Source organism: Rhinatrema bivittatum, chromosome 2 (assembly GCF_901001135.1).
Source record: "Rhinatrema bivittatum chromosome 2, aRhiBiv1.1, whole genome shotgun sequence".
NCBI lineage: Eukaryota > Metazoa > Chordata > Amphibia > Gymnophiona > Rhinatrematidae > Rhinatrema > Rhinatrema bivittatum.
Window position 1 is genome coordinate 544,191,731 of NC_042616.1, and position 17,880 is coordinate 544,209,610.

Genomic DNA, 17,880 nt, shown 5'->3' on the forward strand with positions numbered 1-17,880 from the left:
CCGTCTTACTGTGTCAAAGCTAGAAAGGAGAAGTAATTCAGTGATATGGTGCTGCCTAAAGCCAGACTAATATTGGCCAAGTACATTATTGGAGTCAAGATAGTTGTTAAGTTGACGGAGTGTGGCCATTTCTAAGATTTTGGCTTTGTATGGCAAGGATGAGATTGGTCGATAATTAGATAATAGTACTGGATCAGCTGAAGCTTTTTTGATAAAAGGGTGAACTGAAGCCTGCTTTAAATACCTGGGAGAATGTCATATTTTAAAGATGAGTTAATGAGATTGGAGATAAATGTAGCTGCTTTACAGGGTCATTCATCAAAATTTGTTAGAGCCCTAACACCTGTGATAATGCAAGTGTTATTTATTGCATCACGTGGGTGGATTTTATGAAAATGAGAAGTGCTAATACTGTATGTGATATGACTACACCTTTTTCCCTAGTATTAGGGATTTGAGTAAATAAAGAGAGAGAGATAGAGAGAGAGAGACTCTTTATAAGGCTCAAATATTAGTTGTCTATTTAAACCACTATAGGAGGGTCATCTAGTAACTCGTAGGGATGTGCAGACCAAAAGTTTAAGTTCATAAGTCCATAAGTCGAAAGGGGGTCCCATTTGCGGTCAATATGGACATATGGAGAATTCCATAAGTTGAGTCTATGTCCATATGTGCAAATAAAAATTTAAACCCCTCACCCGCCTTAATCCCCCCCCCACCCAAGACTTACCAAAACTCCCTGGTGGTCCAGCGGGGTCAGGACGCCATTCCTGAACTCCTTTGCAAGGAGCACGTGACGTCGGCGTCACGTCGGAGTGACGCGGCGTCACGTGATTCCCCTCGGGTTCGCTCCCGGACCCCTCGTTGGGCCCAAAAGGCACTTTTGGCCAGCTTGGGGGGGTCAGGAGGCCCCCCCAAGCTGGCCAAAAGTTCCTTTTGAGCCCAACGAGGGGTCCGGGAGCGAACCCGAGGGGAATCACGTGACGCCGCGTCACTCCGACGTGACGCGGATGTCACGTGATTCCCCACGCGTCCGCTCCCGGACCCTCACGGAACTTTTGGCCAGCTTTGGTAAGTCTTGGGGGGGGGGGGATTAAGGAGGGTGAGGGGTTTAAATTTTTATTTAGATCAACAATCGCGATTTCCAACGTATTCAACATAGCTATGTTGAATAAGTTGGAAATCCGATCGTTTAAGCCTCATCTTTTTTTTAAGTTAAAAAAAAAAAAAAGTTGCGTTTTCCATTTAAGTTCAAAACGAATGCACACCCCTAGTAACTCGAGGTGAGGTTTTAGTAGTGGCATACGGTTTGGGGGGCAGTTTTACATGCACAGTCAGATGTATGAACAGCACAGTACATTTCATTGAAGATTTGATGTGATTTGGAGTGAGGAAAGGTACACAAAGATAAGATTTGTACAATGTACTCTCACCCTAGCTTGGTGCACTCTGGTGATTTCTACAATGTACTCAGCTAGGGTGGGGCAAGAGTACATTGTAGAAATCTCATCTTTGTGTAACTTTCCTCATTCCAAATCACATCAAATCTTCAATGATATGTACTGTGCTGGTCGTACCTCTGACTGCATGTAAAACTGCCCCCCAAACCGTAGACCACTACTAAAACCTCACCTCGAGTTACTAGATGACCCTCCTATAGTGATTTAAATAGACAACTAATATGAGAGCCTTATAAAGAGTCTCTCTCTCTCTCTCTCTCATTGCAGTAAAAGACCAATGCAAAGCATGTATTGCAGTAACTCAAAAATCTCCATAATTTATAGCATTTTGATTAACCTAGGGGTTAGTCCTGATCATTTTGGGACATTGAGTAAGCGGACTCAATGAGGAATTCCAGAATATATCTGATTCTGAGATAGGGTCAAATTTTTCCCAGGTGGAACAATCTGAAATAAATTCATCAAGGATATCATTGGGAGAGTTCTAAAAAGTACTTCTTACAGCAGCAATCTTATTATAGAAATATAGTGCAAATGTCTCTGCAATGTTTAGTCCAGTGAGTATGGACGGCATAGTGGATGTGCAAGGGCAAGGATTAGTAATCTGTTTGACAGAAAAATAAAGATCTTTGGGGTTACTGAAAGAGATGGCAAGTGTAGAATAAATGTATGATTTTTTTTGCTGTTTTAATAGCATCTTGGTAGGCAGAAAGATGAAAATTAAATAAGAGTTTATTGCTTTTGGTTGGATACCAATGCCACTTCCTTTCTAGTCTTCTCAGTTCATGTTTCTTTTTTTCAGAGAATTATTGAACCATGAAGCAGTTTTAACCCTTTTCTTTATAAAAGTCTTCACGAGTATGAGTCTATCAAGGGATGATGTTAGTGAGGAATACCAGAGCTGGAGGAATTCATCGGGAGAATTGCAAGTGTTACTTTCTAGTAGAGGTAATAATTCTGAAGCTAACTTTTCGGGCTATTGCAAGAGGATGTGAATAAGAAGGCTATAAGGGAATGATTACTTCATGGGATCTCATTTTCAGAGACATTTCCACCATCAAGAGAAAAATCAGCATTGTTGACAAAGACCAAGTCCAGACAATGACCTTTCTTATGTGTGGGGCAGAGATAATCTGTTGCCACCCATAGGAGGAGAATGTGTAAAAAAAAAAAAAAAGACCTGCACAGGATATGGGAGTTGAAATCTCCTAAAATTATGGTATTGGCGAGATTCAAATCAAGATGAATTGATTATTCAGTGAGGGGAGAGGAGTTATGGGCCAACAGTCCAGAGAGACAATAGGAGAGAAAAATATTAATAATATCAGATTTTAAACAGAACAGCTAATATTGTAGTGGGATCAAAACATCTACCTTGGTAACTTCCTATGTTTTTTGAAGAAAAAATCTAAACCCCCTCCCTACGACCTTGTCTGGCCTTGAAAATGTAAGAAAAATTTGGTGGGCAACAATGGTTAGGAACTGGAACATCACAGTCTTTGAGCCAAGTTTCTGTAATGTATAGACAATCATGAGATCTAGATGCAAGTAAATTGTATATGATAGCAGATTTGCTATCGACTGTGCATGAACCAAAAGAATAATTAACATAGTAGATATAACAAGGGTTGCAATAGGTAATAATGGAATGTGACTAAGAGTTCTATGGGAAGGCAGATATCTGGATTGACTATAGCAACCTTAACCCATGATGAATGGTATATTCTTTTGATCAAACGGGGATGATATTCAGTACTTACTGATACAATCTTAGGACATGGTAGGTGTAGTGAGTAAGGTGAGCATGAAGGGGTGCACAAAGGGGCAAGCTCCTTTGTCATGTTCCTTTGTACACATGACAGATGCATGTGCCTTATCAGCTCAGGTGCCTCCGGCGTCAGTGCTTCGATTAAATCACCTGGCACCCTACGATGACAGCAGAGGGTGGGGCTGTATGGAAAAGCGTGGAAATCCGCCAAGGCGCCGCTGGAGTGATAGGCAGTGGCTAGTGATGGGTCCAGCCTGTGATGAAGGCAGGATAGCAATCGCAGGCAAACAAGTCCTCCGGATTCAGTGCTTTGATTAAATCACCTGTCTTCTGTCTTCTTTTACCTTGCAGCAGGGTCTTTACTGTCTGTTTTACCTGATTCTGGGTTGTTTTTTGGGTTTTTTTTAAAGAGATATCTCCTTTTGCGTCCATTTGAGACAGCTATGGGGAAACATGGATCATGTTAAGGATTACTCTTGATGTATTTATACTGCTTTTTGTATCTCAGATATGTTTTTTTGGATTATTCATTCATTAAAATTGATTTTTTAAATTAGATTTCTTAATAAAGAACTCTTATAAATTGCTCTTGTAACAGTGTAAAAATTCTTCACTACCAAACCGGCAGAGAAGAACTATGGGATCGGAGATAAAGAGCTCCTGGCTATTAAATTGGCATTTGAGGAATGGTGGCCTTGGCTCGAAGGCGCTCAACATCAAATTACCGTGTTTACGGATCATAAGAATCTAGAGTATCTCCGCCATGCGCAACGTCTTAACCATAGACAAGCCAGATGGTCCTTATTTTTTAACCATTTTGACTTTGTGCTCAAATATCGCCCCGGAGACAAGAATACCAGAGCTGATGCCTTGTCACGCTCCTTTCTCTCGGATGATGTTCCCGAAGAACCTCAGCACATAATCGACCCAAAAAAAGTCATCTTGTGTGCTACCCATTCTGTACCCGCTGGTAAAACCATCGTGCCTAAACATCTCAGGAAAAAAGTGCTCTATTGGGCTCACAATTCCAAACTGGCTGGCCATCCTAGTCAACGCCGTACCCTGCTGAAGCTCCAGAAGTATTATTGGTGGCCAACTATCAAGGAAGATACAGTCTCCTACGTAGCATCTTGTGCCAACTATGCCAAGCACAAACCTACTTCTGGCTAACCGTGGGGATTTCTGCAACCGCTTCCAGCTCTGGAGCAGCCCTGAATGCATATCGCTACTGACTTTATAGTTGATCTTCCCCCCTCTGGAGGTATGAATACCATCTGGGTCACAGTCGACCGTTTCAGCAAGATGGCCCATTTCGTGCCGCTGCCTGGCTTACCTTCAGCCTTGGAGAATACGAAGCTCTTCATAATCCACATCTTTCACCTTCACTGCCTACCGAAGCACATAGTATCGGACAGAGGATCACAATTCACGGCAAAATTCTGGAAGGCCTTGTGCAAACTCTTCGACATCTCTCTAGACTATACATCAGCCTATCATCCTCAATCAAATGGCCAAACAGAACGGATGAATCGGACACTGAAACAGTTCATTCGGGCCTATGTGAATTGCCGTCAGAATAACTGGGCCGAACTGTTACCATGGGCTGAATTAGCCGTTAATTCTCATCCAGCAACATCCACTGGATCAACACCTTTTGAAGTGGTGTATGGACGTTTACCACCACCGCTACTTCCACTGCTGCTGGTCAAGTTGTATCTGTATGTCATTTTTTAATTGCTGCTGCTCTGTAGCAAGGATCGGGATTACTTGCTTCGTCTTGCCTGCTAATGAGCCACTTCCCTGCTGAATATCTCTCTAGACTGGAGAGTGAGGAGAAAAAAAAAACTGCTGGCTTATAAGGCCCCGACTCACTGCTTGACTGTGGAGGCAGAGCTACCCCCTTTAGCCTGTTGTAGCTTCAGTTGGGAGAGTAAAACTGCGAGGTCCCAGGAGAAAGAAAAATACTTTGTAGGTTTTTGGTTTTTTTTTTCTTTTGCTGCAGTTGCAGGCTTTACCTGCGCTTCCTGCTTAGGCAAGCAATCCCACTTCTACACCATCTGTGATGCCAAGCGGTCAGGACTAGCCTGAGGACAGACTCCAGGCTGGACTCTGGCAATAATCTTTATAAGTATCTTTATTGTTAAGCAGTAATAAACAAATCAGTTGGTTTGAGCAATTCAACAAAACAATCAAAACTTAACAGCTGGTATTCTCAAGGTTTCTGTATCTCTTCCTGGGCCTCCTTCATCCCTCTGGCTCTGGTCTCTTATCCCTGATTACAGGGCTCCACCCATTTCCAGAATCCCGTGCGGGCTTGAGAGTTAAGGAGGACCAGCATAGATAGCTATACCTGGTCCTGGTATTCTGAGGGAGTTCTTTGCATGCTCCCTCACACCCTCTCTCTGGGATGTGGATAAAAGTCTGCATGCGCCCTTTAAACAGCATTAAAAAGTAGACAGTTAAGTTGGGGGGGGAGGGGGTGAACATACACACAGAGATTTAATTTTTTAATCTCCATGTATTTTTCTGGCACATACTTACTTTGCACTTTCTCCCATGCAGCTGCAAAGCATGCAGGCACATTTATATTCTCAGTGTGTGTGACAGTCACATTTTTTAAAGGGAAATTTCACAAGGAGTTTCCCCATTGAAAACGATCTTATAATCATCCTCTTATTTTTCAATTGAGATAGGACATTGTGTGGTTTCTGAAATATTTAAAAGATTATACCTTGTATGCAATGCCCTTGTATGCAATGCCCTATCCTGGATACGATCATATCTCCAGGATCGCCTTTTCACTGTATTAGTAGATAACAATGAATCTGACCCCATCAATCTTCCCCAAGGTGTTCCCCAAGGTTCCTCCCTCTCCTCTACCCTATTTAATATATACATGCTTCCCCTCACTACCCTCCTCACTAACCTCCACATCAAGCATTTCATTTATGCCGACGATGTGCAACTCATCTTCCCATTCTCTGACTCTCTCCATACTGCTCTGCTTAACTGGGAAGCCTGTCTTTCCTCTATCAACAAATTACTAAATGACATGCAACTAGCTCTAAATCCCAGCAAGACTGAACTCTTAATCATATCTAATAGGCCACCGCTCCCAGACATCCCACCTGCATACTCATCCACATCTTTCCCAACACACGTTCGCAACCTTGGTGTCCTTATTGATAACCATCTTACTTTCAAACCCTTCATCAAATCTATCATCAAGGAATGCTATTTCAAGCTCCAAACCATAAAAAAACTCAGACCACTGCTACACTTTTCTGATTTCCGCACTGTACTCCAGTCTATCATTTTATCTAAGGTAGACTATTGTAATGCACTCTTTCTAGGCATTCCCGCCACCTATACCAAACCCTTACAACTACTACAAAACGCTGCCGCTAGGATACTATCAAATTCAAAAAAAAGAGATCACATCACCCCCACACTTATCGAACTTCATTGGCTCCCTATACACTCCCGAATTCTCTATAAAGCCCTTTCCATCATCCACAAAAGTCTGTTGAACTCTAACCTCAATTGGATTAACCCCCCACTCCTCCCCCGTACCTCGAATAGACCCACACGTACAGCCCTCCAAGGAACCCTACGTGCCCAACCCATCAAATCTTTCAAATTATCATCTACCATAAGCAGAGCTTTCTCTCTCGCTGGCCCCTCCATATGGAACTCCCTGCCTCCCGATATATGCCTGGAAACATACACACCCACTTTCAAGAAAAAACTGAAAACATGGCTCTTCCAGCAAGCTTACCACACATCACCTGCCATTACATAAACCCCCACTGTTTAACTAAAAATTGAGTAACTAAGAATTTGCTACATGACTAGGAATCTATTTCTCGGAATACATCTCATGCCCATCGATTTTGTACTTTGACTCGGCTACTTATGTAATTAGCTTTTGTAAATAGTTGTGATTTTGCTGATTTTGCTGTATCTATTTATTGATATCACGGACGCTCGCGGCATAGTCAGCTCTATACCCTATCCCACTTTTAACCACCTTGTTCTCAGTTACATGTAAGGGCCCTGCCCAAAAGTTAACCTGTTTTTTCAATGTTATATGTAAGGGTTCTGCCCATTTGTTCCTTTTTAACTGTAAACCGATGCGATGTGTAAACGGTCATCGGTATAAAAGAAACTTTAAATAAATAAATAAATGAAAATATTTTGTGTTTCATGCTTGACTGATGTTATATTTATTTTTTCTAACTCTTTATTTAATGATTTTCTGGCATACAAAGACCACACAAAGCAGAAGTATATCAAGCAACTGTGGCACAAAAATACAGAGCACAACAAACTCATCTTGAGTACTGTGTACAGTTTTGGTCACCACATCTCAAGAAGGTATAGCAGAATTAGAGAAGGTACAGAGAAGGGCGACCAAAATGATAAAGGGGATGGAACAATTCCACTATGAAGAAAAGCTAAAGAGCTTAGGACTCTTCAGCTTGGAGAAGAGACAGCTGAGGGGAGATAGGATAGAGATCTTATAAAATAATGAGTGGAATGGAACGAGTAAATGTTAATCAGTTGTTTACTCTTTCGAAAAGTAAAAAGACCAGGGGACACACAATGAAGTTACTAGGTAATACATTTAAAACTAATAAGAGAAAATATTCTTTTACTCAATGAATAATTGAGCTCTGGAATTCGTTGGCAGCAGATGTGGTGAAAGCTGTTGGTGTAGCTCCATTTAAAAAAAGATTTGAACAAGTTCCTGGAGGAAAAGTCCATTAACCATTATTAAGGTGGAGTTGCAGAAATCCATTGCTTATTCTTGGGTTAAGCAGCTTGGAATCTATCTACCCCTTGGAATCCTGCCAGGTACGTGTGACATGGATTGGCCACTGTTGGAAACAGGATGCTGGGCTTGATGGACCTTTGGTCTGTCCCAGTATGACAAGTCTTATGTTCTTATAAACTTGGAAGATGTTAGAAACATATAACAAAAAGGAACTCTTACATATTTCACACAAAGAGCTCTCATGTATTTTTATGACATGGCAAGTTGTCAAGGGGTAACAAACCACAAGCAACCGAGCTGCGGCCAGCATTCAGTCAAACTATAGAAACCAGAACAAATGCTGGAATAGAGTGATACAGTCCCAGATTTTAAATGAGTGTATAAATCCAAAAATTCTTTTATTCAAAGGATGGCAACTCCACTGTATATATTGAACACAATCTTTCATGCACACGGGGTCCCCCGACACGGACCCGTGTTTCGCCAACGGCTGCGTCGAATAAAAAAAGAGTGTGATAGGATCTATGGAGCAGGCAAACCGTAAGTTCTGCTATTCTTGAACAAATGGTTATGCGATGAGCTGAAGTCCAAATAATTTTCCACACTTTAGAATCAAGAGCATTGATTAAAAAACAATTTTCTCTGATTTGTTTTAAATGTGCTACTGGCTAACATCAGGAGTGAACCCCCTAGTCCTTGTATTATTTGAAAGAGTAAATAACCATTTCACATTTACCCATTCAAGTCCTTTCATGATTTTGTAGACCTCTACCATATCCCCCCTCAGCCGCCTCTTCTCCAAACTGAACAGCCCTAACCTCTTTAGCCTTTCCTCTTAGGGCAGCTGTTCCATGCCCTTTTTCATTTTGTCACCCTTTTCTATACTTTCTCCAGTGCAATTATATCTTTTTTGAGATGCAGGGACCAGAATTACACACAGTATTCAAGGTGCGGTCTCACCAAGGAGCAATACAGAGGCATTATGACATCCTCCATTTTATCTGCCTTTCCCTTCCTAATAATTCCTAACATTCTGTTTGCTTTTTTGAGCACCACAACATACTGAGCTGATGATGTCATTGTAATATCAGCTATGGCACCCGGATCTTTTTCCTGGGTGGTAACTTCTAAAATGGAATCTAACATCATGTAGCTACAGCATGGTTTATTTGTTAGGATTTGTGGACCTTTGGCCCCAGGTGGGGTTAACGCTACCTGAGGGGTTGGGCCCCACAGGTCCCCACCATCAGGAGGCGAGGCTGGCCAGGAAAAGAGGCAAACAGGAACTTTGCCAGTACTGGCCCTCGTTCCCTGCAGGTTGAGCCCTTGGGTGCTGGGACCGGCTGGTCTTAGGCGCACCTCTGTGTAGCTGGTCCTGGAAAGAGTACGCAGCTGGAGGCAAAGAGTGTTACTAAGGTTAGGTATAGTCCAAGAACGAGGTACTCTCGGAGGGAGAGGGAGAGAAGGCCTCAAGGGGTGAAAGGCCACTGCAGTTCCGAGGACAATGGGGCAGGACCACGTGGGAGTGCCCCTGAGGAGAGGAGGTGCAGAAGTAGAGGCTTGTACTCTGATATGCTGAAGCAGGGCTAGAGCGGGGATCTACTGTAGCAGGTACGAGTAGAGTAGTAGCGCAGAGTGGCTGCCTTAGACACAGCAGTGCAATAGCAAGACCTTGCAATGTAGAAGCGCTGAGAGGTGCCCCGAGGAGCAGGGACACAGAGACACAGTCCAGTAATGTCGCAGCGCTGAGCCAGGTCTTGGAGAGTGAAAGCACTGAAGCAGGATCTCCGATGTAGAAGTGCTGAGCCTGGCCCCGAGGAGCGGGAAATGCAGAGACGGGGTCCCAGGTGACGTAGCACTGAGCCCGGCCCTGAGAAGCGGGAAGGGTGGAGACAGGGTCCCAGGTGAGGTAGCCCAATCCGATAATTAAACCTGAGCTGGCAGGCCTCCTTTGGAAGCTCCTATGCCATGGGCGGTCTGCCAGCCTTTTTTTTTTTACTTCGGGCCAACGGTGAGGTGGAGTGTACTAGATGGCCCTGCAGCCTCCATTCCATTTTGGCTGTGAGGGTCCCAGTCCACCACTCCCTTGGAGCTGCCGCCCTGTGCAAGTGCACAGTTTGCACAATGGGTTCTGCCAGCTCTGCAGTCAAGGACTGAGTGGTGCCCCCTATCCTGAGGGGGGGTTATGCTTTGATAATGTAGAGCTGACTAGCCTTCATTATAGGTTAAACAGCAGGAACATTCCATAAATATGAGGTTCAAGAAGGAATAATGGTTAGTATGAGAGGCAGCAAGGGTCCATCTCCTAAAGAGTGCTATAGGTTATAACTGGGGACTCCTATCCTGTCCTCACAGGTGTTTTTCTGTTTTTTTCACCATTGTCTTGCTTATACAGCAGCCTTTTTTGTTTCTGTTGCTAATGCTGTTGTTCATGCTTTTACTATGCATGAAGTACTTTGTTCTCTGTTTTATTGTCAATTAGCATTTTCACTGCTTCTATCTACAGTATTCAATGCAGTTGGTTGCAAAGGATGAACTGCTAACTTGGAAGCAGAGGATTCTGGGGTTTTTCCTCTTGTGTGTGTATCTAGTCATGCCATACTTTGTTCAGTCTATATGCTTCAGCAGCTAATATGGCCTAACACTGCAGAATAATCTTTTACCTGTTTCTATTTGCGGAGACCCAAACTGCTCTGGTCACTGTTATCTCCGATTTATTTACAGTAAGACTCTCTTTACATATTTATTTGTTCATAAAGTTTGGAGTTGAAGAAATGGCCTCCTCTGGCTGTGCAGCGAAGGCTGAGTTAAACTGTTAAGTTGCTCATAGGAAATGCACAGTAGAGATGGAATAACTCCTAGAGGTCTGAGGAGAATTTTTAACAAGGGAGATGGAGAGAAGCAACAAGAGTCTGCTTGCTCTCTGGGCTCCAGGCTAGAAGAGGGCAAATGGCTTTATCATCTTCCACTGAAAGAGTGTGACTTGCTTTCTCCCCTGGTTGGAAGAGAATCCTAAGAGAAGTTCAGTTAAAAGGACTCTGGAGGGTTTCTTTTCCTAAATGTCACAGGAGAGAGAGACTTGCTGAGAGCACATCCAGGTTTTCTCTATTTTCATTGGGAAGAGGATCCCTAAATTCTGAGAGAGTATCTGAGGAGAAGGAGAATCTTAGGAGTCGAGGAAAAAATAATTTTACAGCTTTTATTACTATTTGCAGTGCATGAGGATTTGTTTTTCCAAACTGCAAAGAGCTGGCAGTGCTTAGCAGTCTATGAAGTGTGGCTACCTGTGAAGGGGATTAAAATAATGTACTGTCATCCGAGAACATTTCTTACCCCTGAAGAAGTATAATTAAGCATATCCCCGGGGAACATCTGCTCTTAATGGGACCGATGTAAGAACACCTGCGCTAAAATCGGAGTTAAATTTTAGCACGAGTTTTACTTAATGTGCATTGGTAAAAACAGGAGTTCCTATTGGGTGCAGTAAGCAAATGGGATTCAAATCAAAAAGAAGTTAAATAAGCATACCATGCTAAAATGTGAGTTAAACTGAAAACTCCGCAGTAATGCAGAAAAGTGCTTTAAAAAATGATTTAATTAAAACAGGAGTAAGGAGGTAAATGCTTGAAGTTGGAAGGAGTGTGACCAAAATGATCCGACATGCATGATTGGCACTGGGCATCCCATCTTGGGCAAATCTCACATGCAAAACCATTTGGGTAAGGCATGCCAAGTGAAATCAAAGGATAAGCTCTCCAGGGAAGGCACCCACAGCTGAGCAGTATGCACATTGGTGCCTGTTCCAGAGAGCACACCCTTTGATTTCACTTGTCAAAATGGCCTTGCATGTGAGATTGCCACTGGGCATCCCAACTTGGGCACAATCTTGCATACGAGTTCATTTTGATCACACTCCTTCCAGCTTCAAATGCTACCTTCGTACTCCTGGTTTAATACACTTAAGTGGATTTTCAGATTAATTCCTTGGCCTGAGATGGACCAAAAGTTAAATCACATTTCTGGTGGCCCTGACATTCTGTTGCTATGCCCACGTGGTAGTGTCTTTCTACCAGATTGGTGCAGCAATAGAATAAATCTGGCCACCAGAAATGTGAGTTTACTGCATCTCAAACCAAAGAAGGCATAAGCTCTCTGAGGATTGCATCTACAGCCAAATAAAACATAAGGTTTCTTGGGAAGGCACTTTCAGCTGAATGGTATGCACTTGGTGTTGGGCATCCCGACTTTCAAGTACTGTTCAGCTGTAGGTGCCCTCCCTAAGAGCAGAGCACCAGAAATTAATCTCCTGGGTCTGAGGTGGAGTAAACTCACATTTCTGGTGGCCAAAGTTATTCTATTGCTGTGCCCATTCTGGTAGAAGCAGCTAGACACCACCACACAGGGCACAGCAATAGCACAACATAGCCACCTGCTCTGACCCAGGAGTTAAATTTCCAGCATTAAGGAAAGGTGCTTTAAGCTGTCTGCACTATAAAAACGCACCTCTCTGCATTGCTGAGGAATAGCTAATATCTTCTTTTATATGGGATTGGCATGCACCCACACTACTCTTAGTGCTGTTTTTTACTCCTGGATTAGTTTGCATTTTTTTAAGTTAAAACCCCTATTACATACCAGAGTTAACTTACCACAGAAAAATGTGCGCTGAAGCAGGAGTAAAATTCTGCACTAACGGTAGCGCCCCTTATTACATCAGCCCTTATGTGGCTAAACGTCCACGCTTTCGGGGAACAAGGCACAAACATTTCGCAGCATTGAGGCTGGCCAGTTTTCAGATAGTGGATTTACAGGGATAAAATGCCTTTTACTGGAGGAAATCACTTTGAAAATTGCCCTTTTATTTTCATTTAGTAGCAAGCAATTTCCAAATTAAGATAAAATAATCAGGAATAAATTGATTGTATCTAAGTCCCCTCCCCCTCAAAATGTTAACTATAAATACTTCTATAGAACAGATTTTATTTTCTTTTACATTTTTCTCACTACTTTTTCTAAGCAAAACAATAAAAGCTTAATGGCTCCTGCATAAGAGTCTGTTGTAAATTTTCCTCCTGCAGTTTGTTGTACTTGCTTTACCAGCAAGCTCTTATTTTCCTATCTTGCTACACTTGGGACTTTGCAGTCAAAGGTCTCACCGAGGCATTCAAACAGGGCAATAATTAAAGAAAACAGACTTACCATCATGTATGTGTAAGGGTGCAGTGAGTAGCAAGTTCTTCAGCTGGAAAATTACAGGATCCTCCTATGGATTGCTTAAATTGCTTTCCTGTTTTTTTTTTCCCCTTTCTCTTAACTATTTTAGTGCTGGATTCATTCCCGCTCATCAGGAGGTTGTAGATTTTTTATTTTTTTTTTATCACTGTAGACGTGCAGAAGATTCACAGAGGAGCTAACTGAGCAAATCTCGATCAACAGGGATGCGCTTGAAAAGAGAGGCATCTAAACAACAATCGGGGCAAGCTGAAAAGTTAGGTGGCTTACCTGAAAGTTGCCTTTCCTCTAGGTGGCACAACGTCAAAGCGCCAATGCCTTAGCTGCATCGAGAGGAGGAGCGCCCCGTTTATATCCGAGGGAAGGAAAGAGCAGGCCCGCAGTGCATTCTCAAAGCGCTCACAGAAAAAAATGCAGGCACGAACGTCCTGGGGTACTTTGTGTCTGAGGCAGGTTTAGAAGCTAAAGTACGTGCGTATTTCATTTGGAAAAATGGTGCAAAGTCCGCAGGTAAATAGTAACCGCAAACTTTGCCCCAATGTGAAGAGTTTGAAAATTGTCCCCAGCATGTTTTTCTTACCACAGAGTCCTGCATGCAATGTTTTTCTTTTCTACGTGTTTTGGACCTGATTTCTAAATTCAGAGAGGCTATTTCTAGTTTTGTTTTGTTTTTTGCTGCCTGCACAGATCCCCTACATAGAAAGGACAATCTGATTGCCAGTCTTAAATTTCTATCTGTGGGGGATGAGCATGGCCCCGACCCTAACTTAAAAGTTCATTTCTAATAAAATGACTGGCCTGACTTCCATTTCATGGTTATGTCCCAACAATCAGCTGGTAGAATATTACACCAAAGTGAAATATCAGGAAATAATATATCAGGAGACTTCTTTATTGCCCTAAATATACTATAATATCTCCATCTCTCTCAGCATGTTCCTAATTCTGTTAGTTCTGTGGTGACTTTGAGATATGGACAACTAGGGAAGCCAAGGTTTAATTTGTTTCACCCTCTGTTGCTTCAGTTACAAATGTAGGGGCTCATTTACTAAGCCACAGTATTTTCTCCCAGAGGAGGAAAATTCCATGGGGTTTACAAAGCTGTGATACTTGGTACTATAGCTTAGGAAAACAGCATGGTATTTTCTCCTTGTTAAAATATCATATGGAAAACTACCATGGGTTATAGCAGGCCACCAAAGCCACGTGATAGTGACCCCTTTGAGCTTCCCAACCTCTCCCCTTTAAAATAATTGCTCTCACCAACCTCTGAACCCCCTGATAGATTCCCAGATCCCTCCCAGTCATACCTTAGTATCTCTGGTGACTTAGTAGGGCCCAAACAGCCTCCTAGGCTCTGAGTCCCGCACCATTTGGCTTAAAACAATGTTGACTAGCCGCATTTCAACTTATGTCCTATCATATGAAGGAGCATAAGTTGGAATGTGACTAGTTGGTGCCATTTTAAGTCAGACAGTGCAGGGCTCAGAGCCTAGGGGGGGGGGGGGGGGGGTGTTCTGAGCCCTAGTAGGTCACCAGGGATACTTATGTAGCTGGTCCTCCATTTTGGCAGTTAGCTGCAACCAGGGATACTAATGACTTTGGATCCAAGTCCGGATGTGGGGGAAATACAATTTTTCTGGGCCCCTGGCACAGTCATTTACAACAGTCAAAGGCTCACGCTTTAGCTGGAAGATTTCCAGCAGTTGCCAAAATGCCCAAGAGCAAAGAGGCCAAAATTAGTGAGATGAGTAGAAAATAGGGTTCAAACTAGCATCCATCCATTCAGCCAGAGCGCTGGGTATAAAAAAGAAAAATGATCCAATGGAGACCCAAGTGGTGTTCAAAATAATCTGTTTACTGCAACTTAAAAGTATCCAGGCCAAAATCACAAAAATCAAAACCCGCACCAGACAAATCACCATCACTAAAATATATAGTTTCCTTGTCCATTTTAGATCTTCTCACCTCTTTCCTAGATCTTGCACCTTCATCCATAGAAAACATATCCTCAGCAATGAAGGTGGGATAACTAGAATGTATCTCTAGCATAAACTGGTCAAGATGGACAAATATCCCTCAGTCCAAAACTTTTAGAAAAAGTTCTAAATGGGTCAAAAACTCAAACTGCAATGCAAATTTCTCAAAAGCCTCAGTACTTCCCTTCACCTTTGCTAATTACTGGTCGCCTGGGCAAAAATCCTTTGATACAACCCTTTGGGATACCAGAGTGCACCCTCCCCTCTGGACTGATCAATCTTCTTCCCAAAATCTTCTCACAAGCAGTAGGACTCCTTCAAATCAATGCCCCCCCCCCCCCCCCCAGGGATAAGGCCAAGACTCTCAAAAGCTCCTCTCCTTCAATCCCCTACTTCTCCTGAAACCCAAAGATAGACATAAGCTACTGCAATCCACTCTCTCCTACCCAGGCCCGACGTGACTGGATGTGCATACCAGGGGCAGATTGCAGGAAAATATCAGTCGAGGGGATTTTCTTCAAAGCCGGCCCACACGTTATCTGTCTGACTCGCTTGTGCATTGTCCCTGCAGCATGTGTTTCAACAGCTCCTATAAGCACACCAAACTGACCCGTCATAAGTATATCATGTGACCTGGAGCCTGGAAGAACTGAGCCAAAAAATCTCCAACTTAAATGTCACATTTTTCCTAAATAACTAAGTAGTAGAACACACTCTAGAGTAGACCAGAGGTGAGCAAACGGAGCTGCGTGCCCTCTTCCATCCATGTAATCGTCTACTGTCTGAAGGGACAATAACTCAGCTGTGCAGGTCTGAGACAAGCAGCACCTTTGGCAATTTTTTTTTTAAAAGATCTGTTGGAGAATTTTGGTTGCTAAGTGGATAGAAGACATTTTTGGCTGCAGTAAAATATTTGTTGGAACATCTCACCAGCATGTCCAGTGTTTTTTGTGAGAATACAAAGTACCCCTAAATGACATCCCAAGTCTGAGGGAAAAGACTGAGACACTGTGAGTTGTGCCACCCCTGTGTGTTTTGGGCCCTGGAGGTTGAATCCACTGGAAAGAACTCTGGCACCCAGGGCCAGTGGCCTGAGAGAAAAGAGAAAGTGAGAGAGGAGTTTGTGGCCCCAGAACAACCATGTACCCCGGTATTCAGGACACCCAGTGAAACGGGGGCTACATTAGGAAAGGAACATAAAATAAAACAGACATCATCATAATGTCTTTGTATCGACCAATGTGAAACTACACCTTGAATATTGTGCACAGTTCTGGTCATCTCATCACAAAAAAGAAAGATATAGCAAAACTAGGAAAGGTTCAGAAAAGGACAACCAAAATGATAAAGAGCATGGAATGACTCCCCTTTGAGGAAGGTTAAACAGATTATGGCTTTTCAGTCTGGAGAAGAAATGGTTTAGAGGAGAAATGATAAAGGTCTATAAAATCTTAAGTGGGATGGAACAGATAAACAAGGAATGGTTATTTACCCTTTAAAATAGTACTAGAGCTAGGGGACAACTCCATGAAGCTATTAGGTAGCACATTTAAAACAAATTGGAGAAAATATTTTTTCACTCAGTGCACAATTAAACTATGAAATTTGTTTTTAGAAGATGTGGTGAAAACAGTTAGCATAGCTGGTTTTAAAAAGGATTTAAACGAGTTTCTGGAAGAAAAGTCCTTAAACTATTATTAGCCATGTAGACTTTTTTTTAGGTTTTTTTTTTCTCTCAGGCCACTGGGACTTGGGAAAGCCACTACTTACTCCTGTTTATGAGCAATAAGAATTGGATCTTTGTTTGGGATCCTGCCAGGAACTTGTGACCTGGATTGGCCACTGTCGAAAACAGACAGACAGAGAGCTGGGCTTGATGGACCTTTGGTCTGACTTAGTATGGCATGTCTTATGTTCTTACGGTACAATGGAGTAAACATCAAGGGCAAAGAGAGGGTCTCCTGATAAAGGTCTAATTAAAAACAAGCCCATGTTGAAGATCAGTATTTGCCTCAGTTTTGCTGATAGCTTGTTCTTCAGTGACTTCATTCATTTTAGTAGTTATTTGACATGCAAAAAGGAAAAATATTTAAAAAGGGACATCATTTGTGGACTTGGAAGCATTTGAGCAATGATATATTTGTTTTCTTCTTTACTATTTTTTTTATTTTTAATTTTGCTGCTTTATAATCTTATCCTGTATGGCAACAACAAGGATAAAGAATACATTATATTAAAAAAAAAGAAGGGGAGGGGGACATAACTTTTGAGTTGCAGTCTACTGCTTTGGATTGTGATGAAACAGCTCTGATGCTTTTGATGTAGTCTCCCACATGCAAACATCGGTATGCTAGCCATAAACATCATTGCATGCTGTACCATCTTTATGAACCACACATTAAAAAAAAGTCTCGGATGAGGAAGGCACATGCTAGTGATAAGAAAGATTTATACTTTGGAAGGCATTGTTGTGAGAGAGGATCACACTCATGGGGGAGAATTAGAGAAAAATTGAATAGTGGGCAAAGCTGAGAGAAGATCGCATGGAGAGGTTGGGTGAGAGGAGAGAGAAGATTGCATCGGATAGTTTTAGAGAGAGATAATTGGAAGGGATTTGAGAGAAATGATCATACAAGGGAAGAGAAGAATTAGAGAGAGGATTGT

The 17,880-nt window shown here is 42.4% G+C and overlaps 1 protein-coding gene across 6 annotated transcripts in view; it reads right to left on the reverse strand.

Moving 5' to 3' along the window:
- LOC115085172 (beta-Ala-His dipeptidase-like) overlaps positions 1-17,880 on the reverse strand; it is a 207,107-nt gene that overhangs the window by 188,678 nt on the left and 549 nt on the right. For 4 of the 6 annotated variants that reach the window (XM_029590868.1, XM_029590867.1, XM_029590871.1 and 1 more), the window contains exon 1: positions 13,508-13,684. The exons of 1 other annotated variant lie outside the window; for it this stretch is intronic. Coding sequence is in view for 1 of the 5 variants with exons in the window: in XM_029590866.1 (XP_029446726.1) it covers positions 13,205-13,210 (6 nt within the window). In the remaining 4 variants the exon portion in view is untranslated. Of the gene's footprint in view, positions 1-13,204; positions 13,416-13,507; positions 13,685-17,880 lie in introns of those variants that run through there. One more of the 6 variants, XM_029590866.1, reaches the window with a different exon arrangement.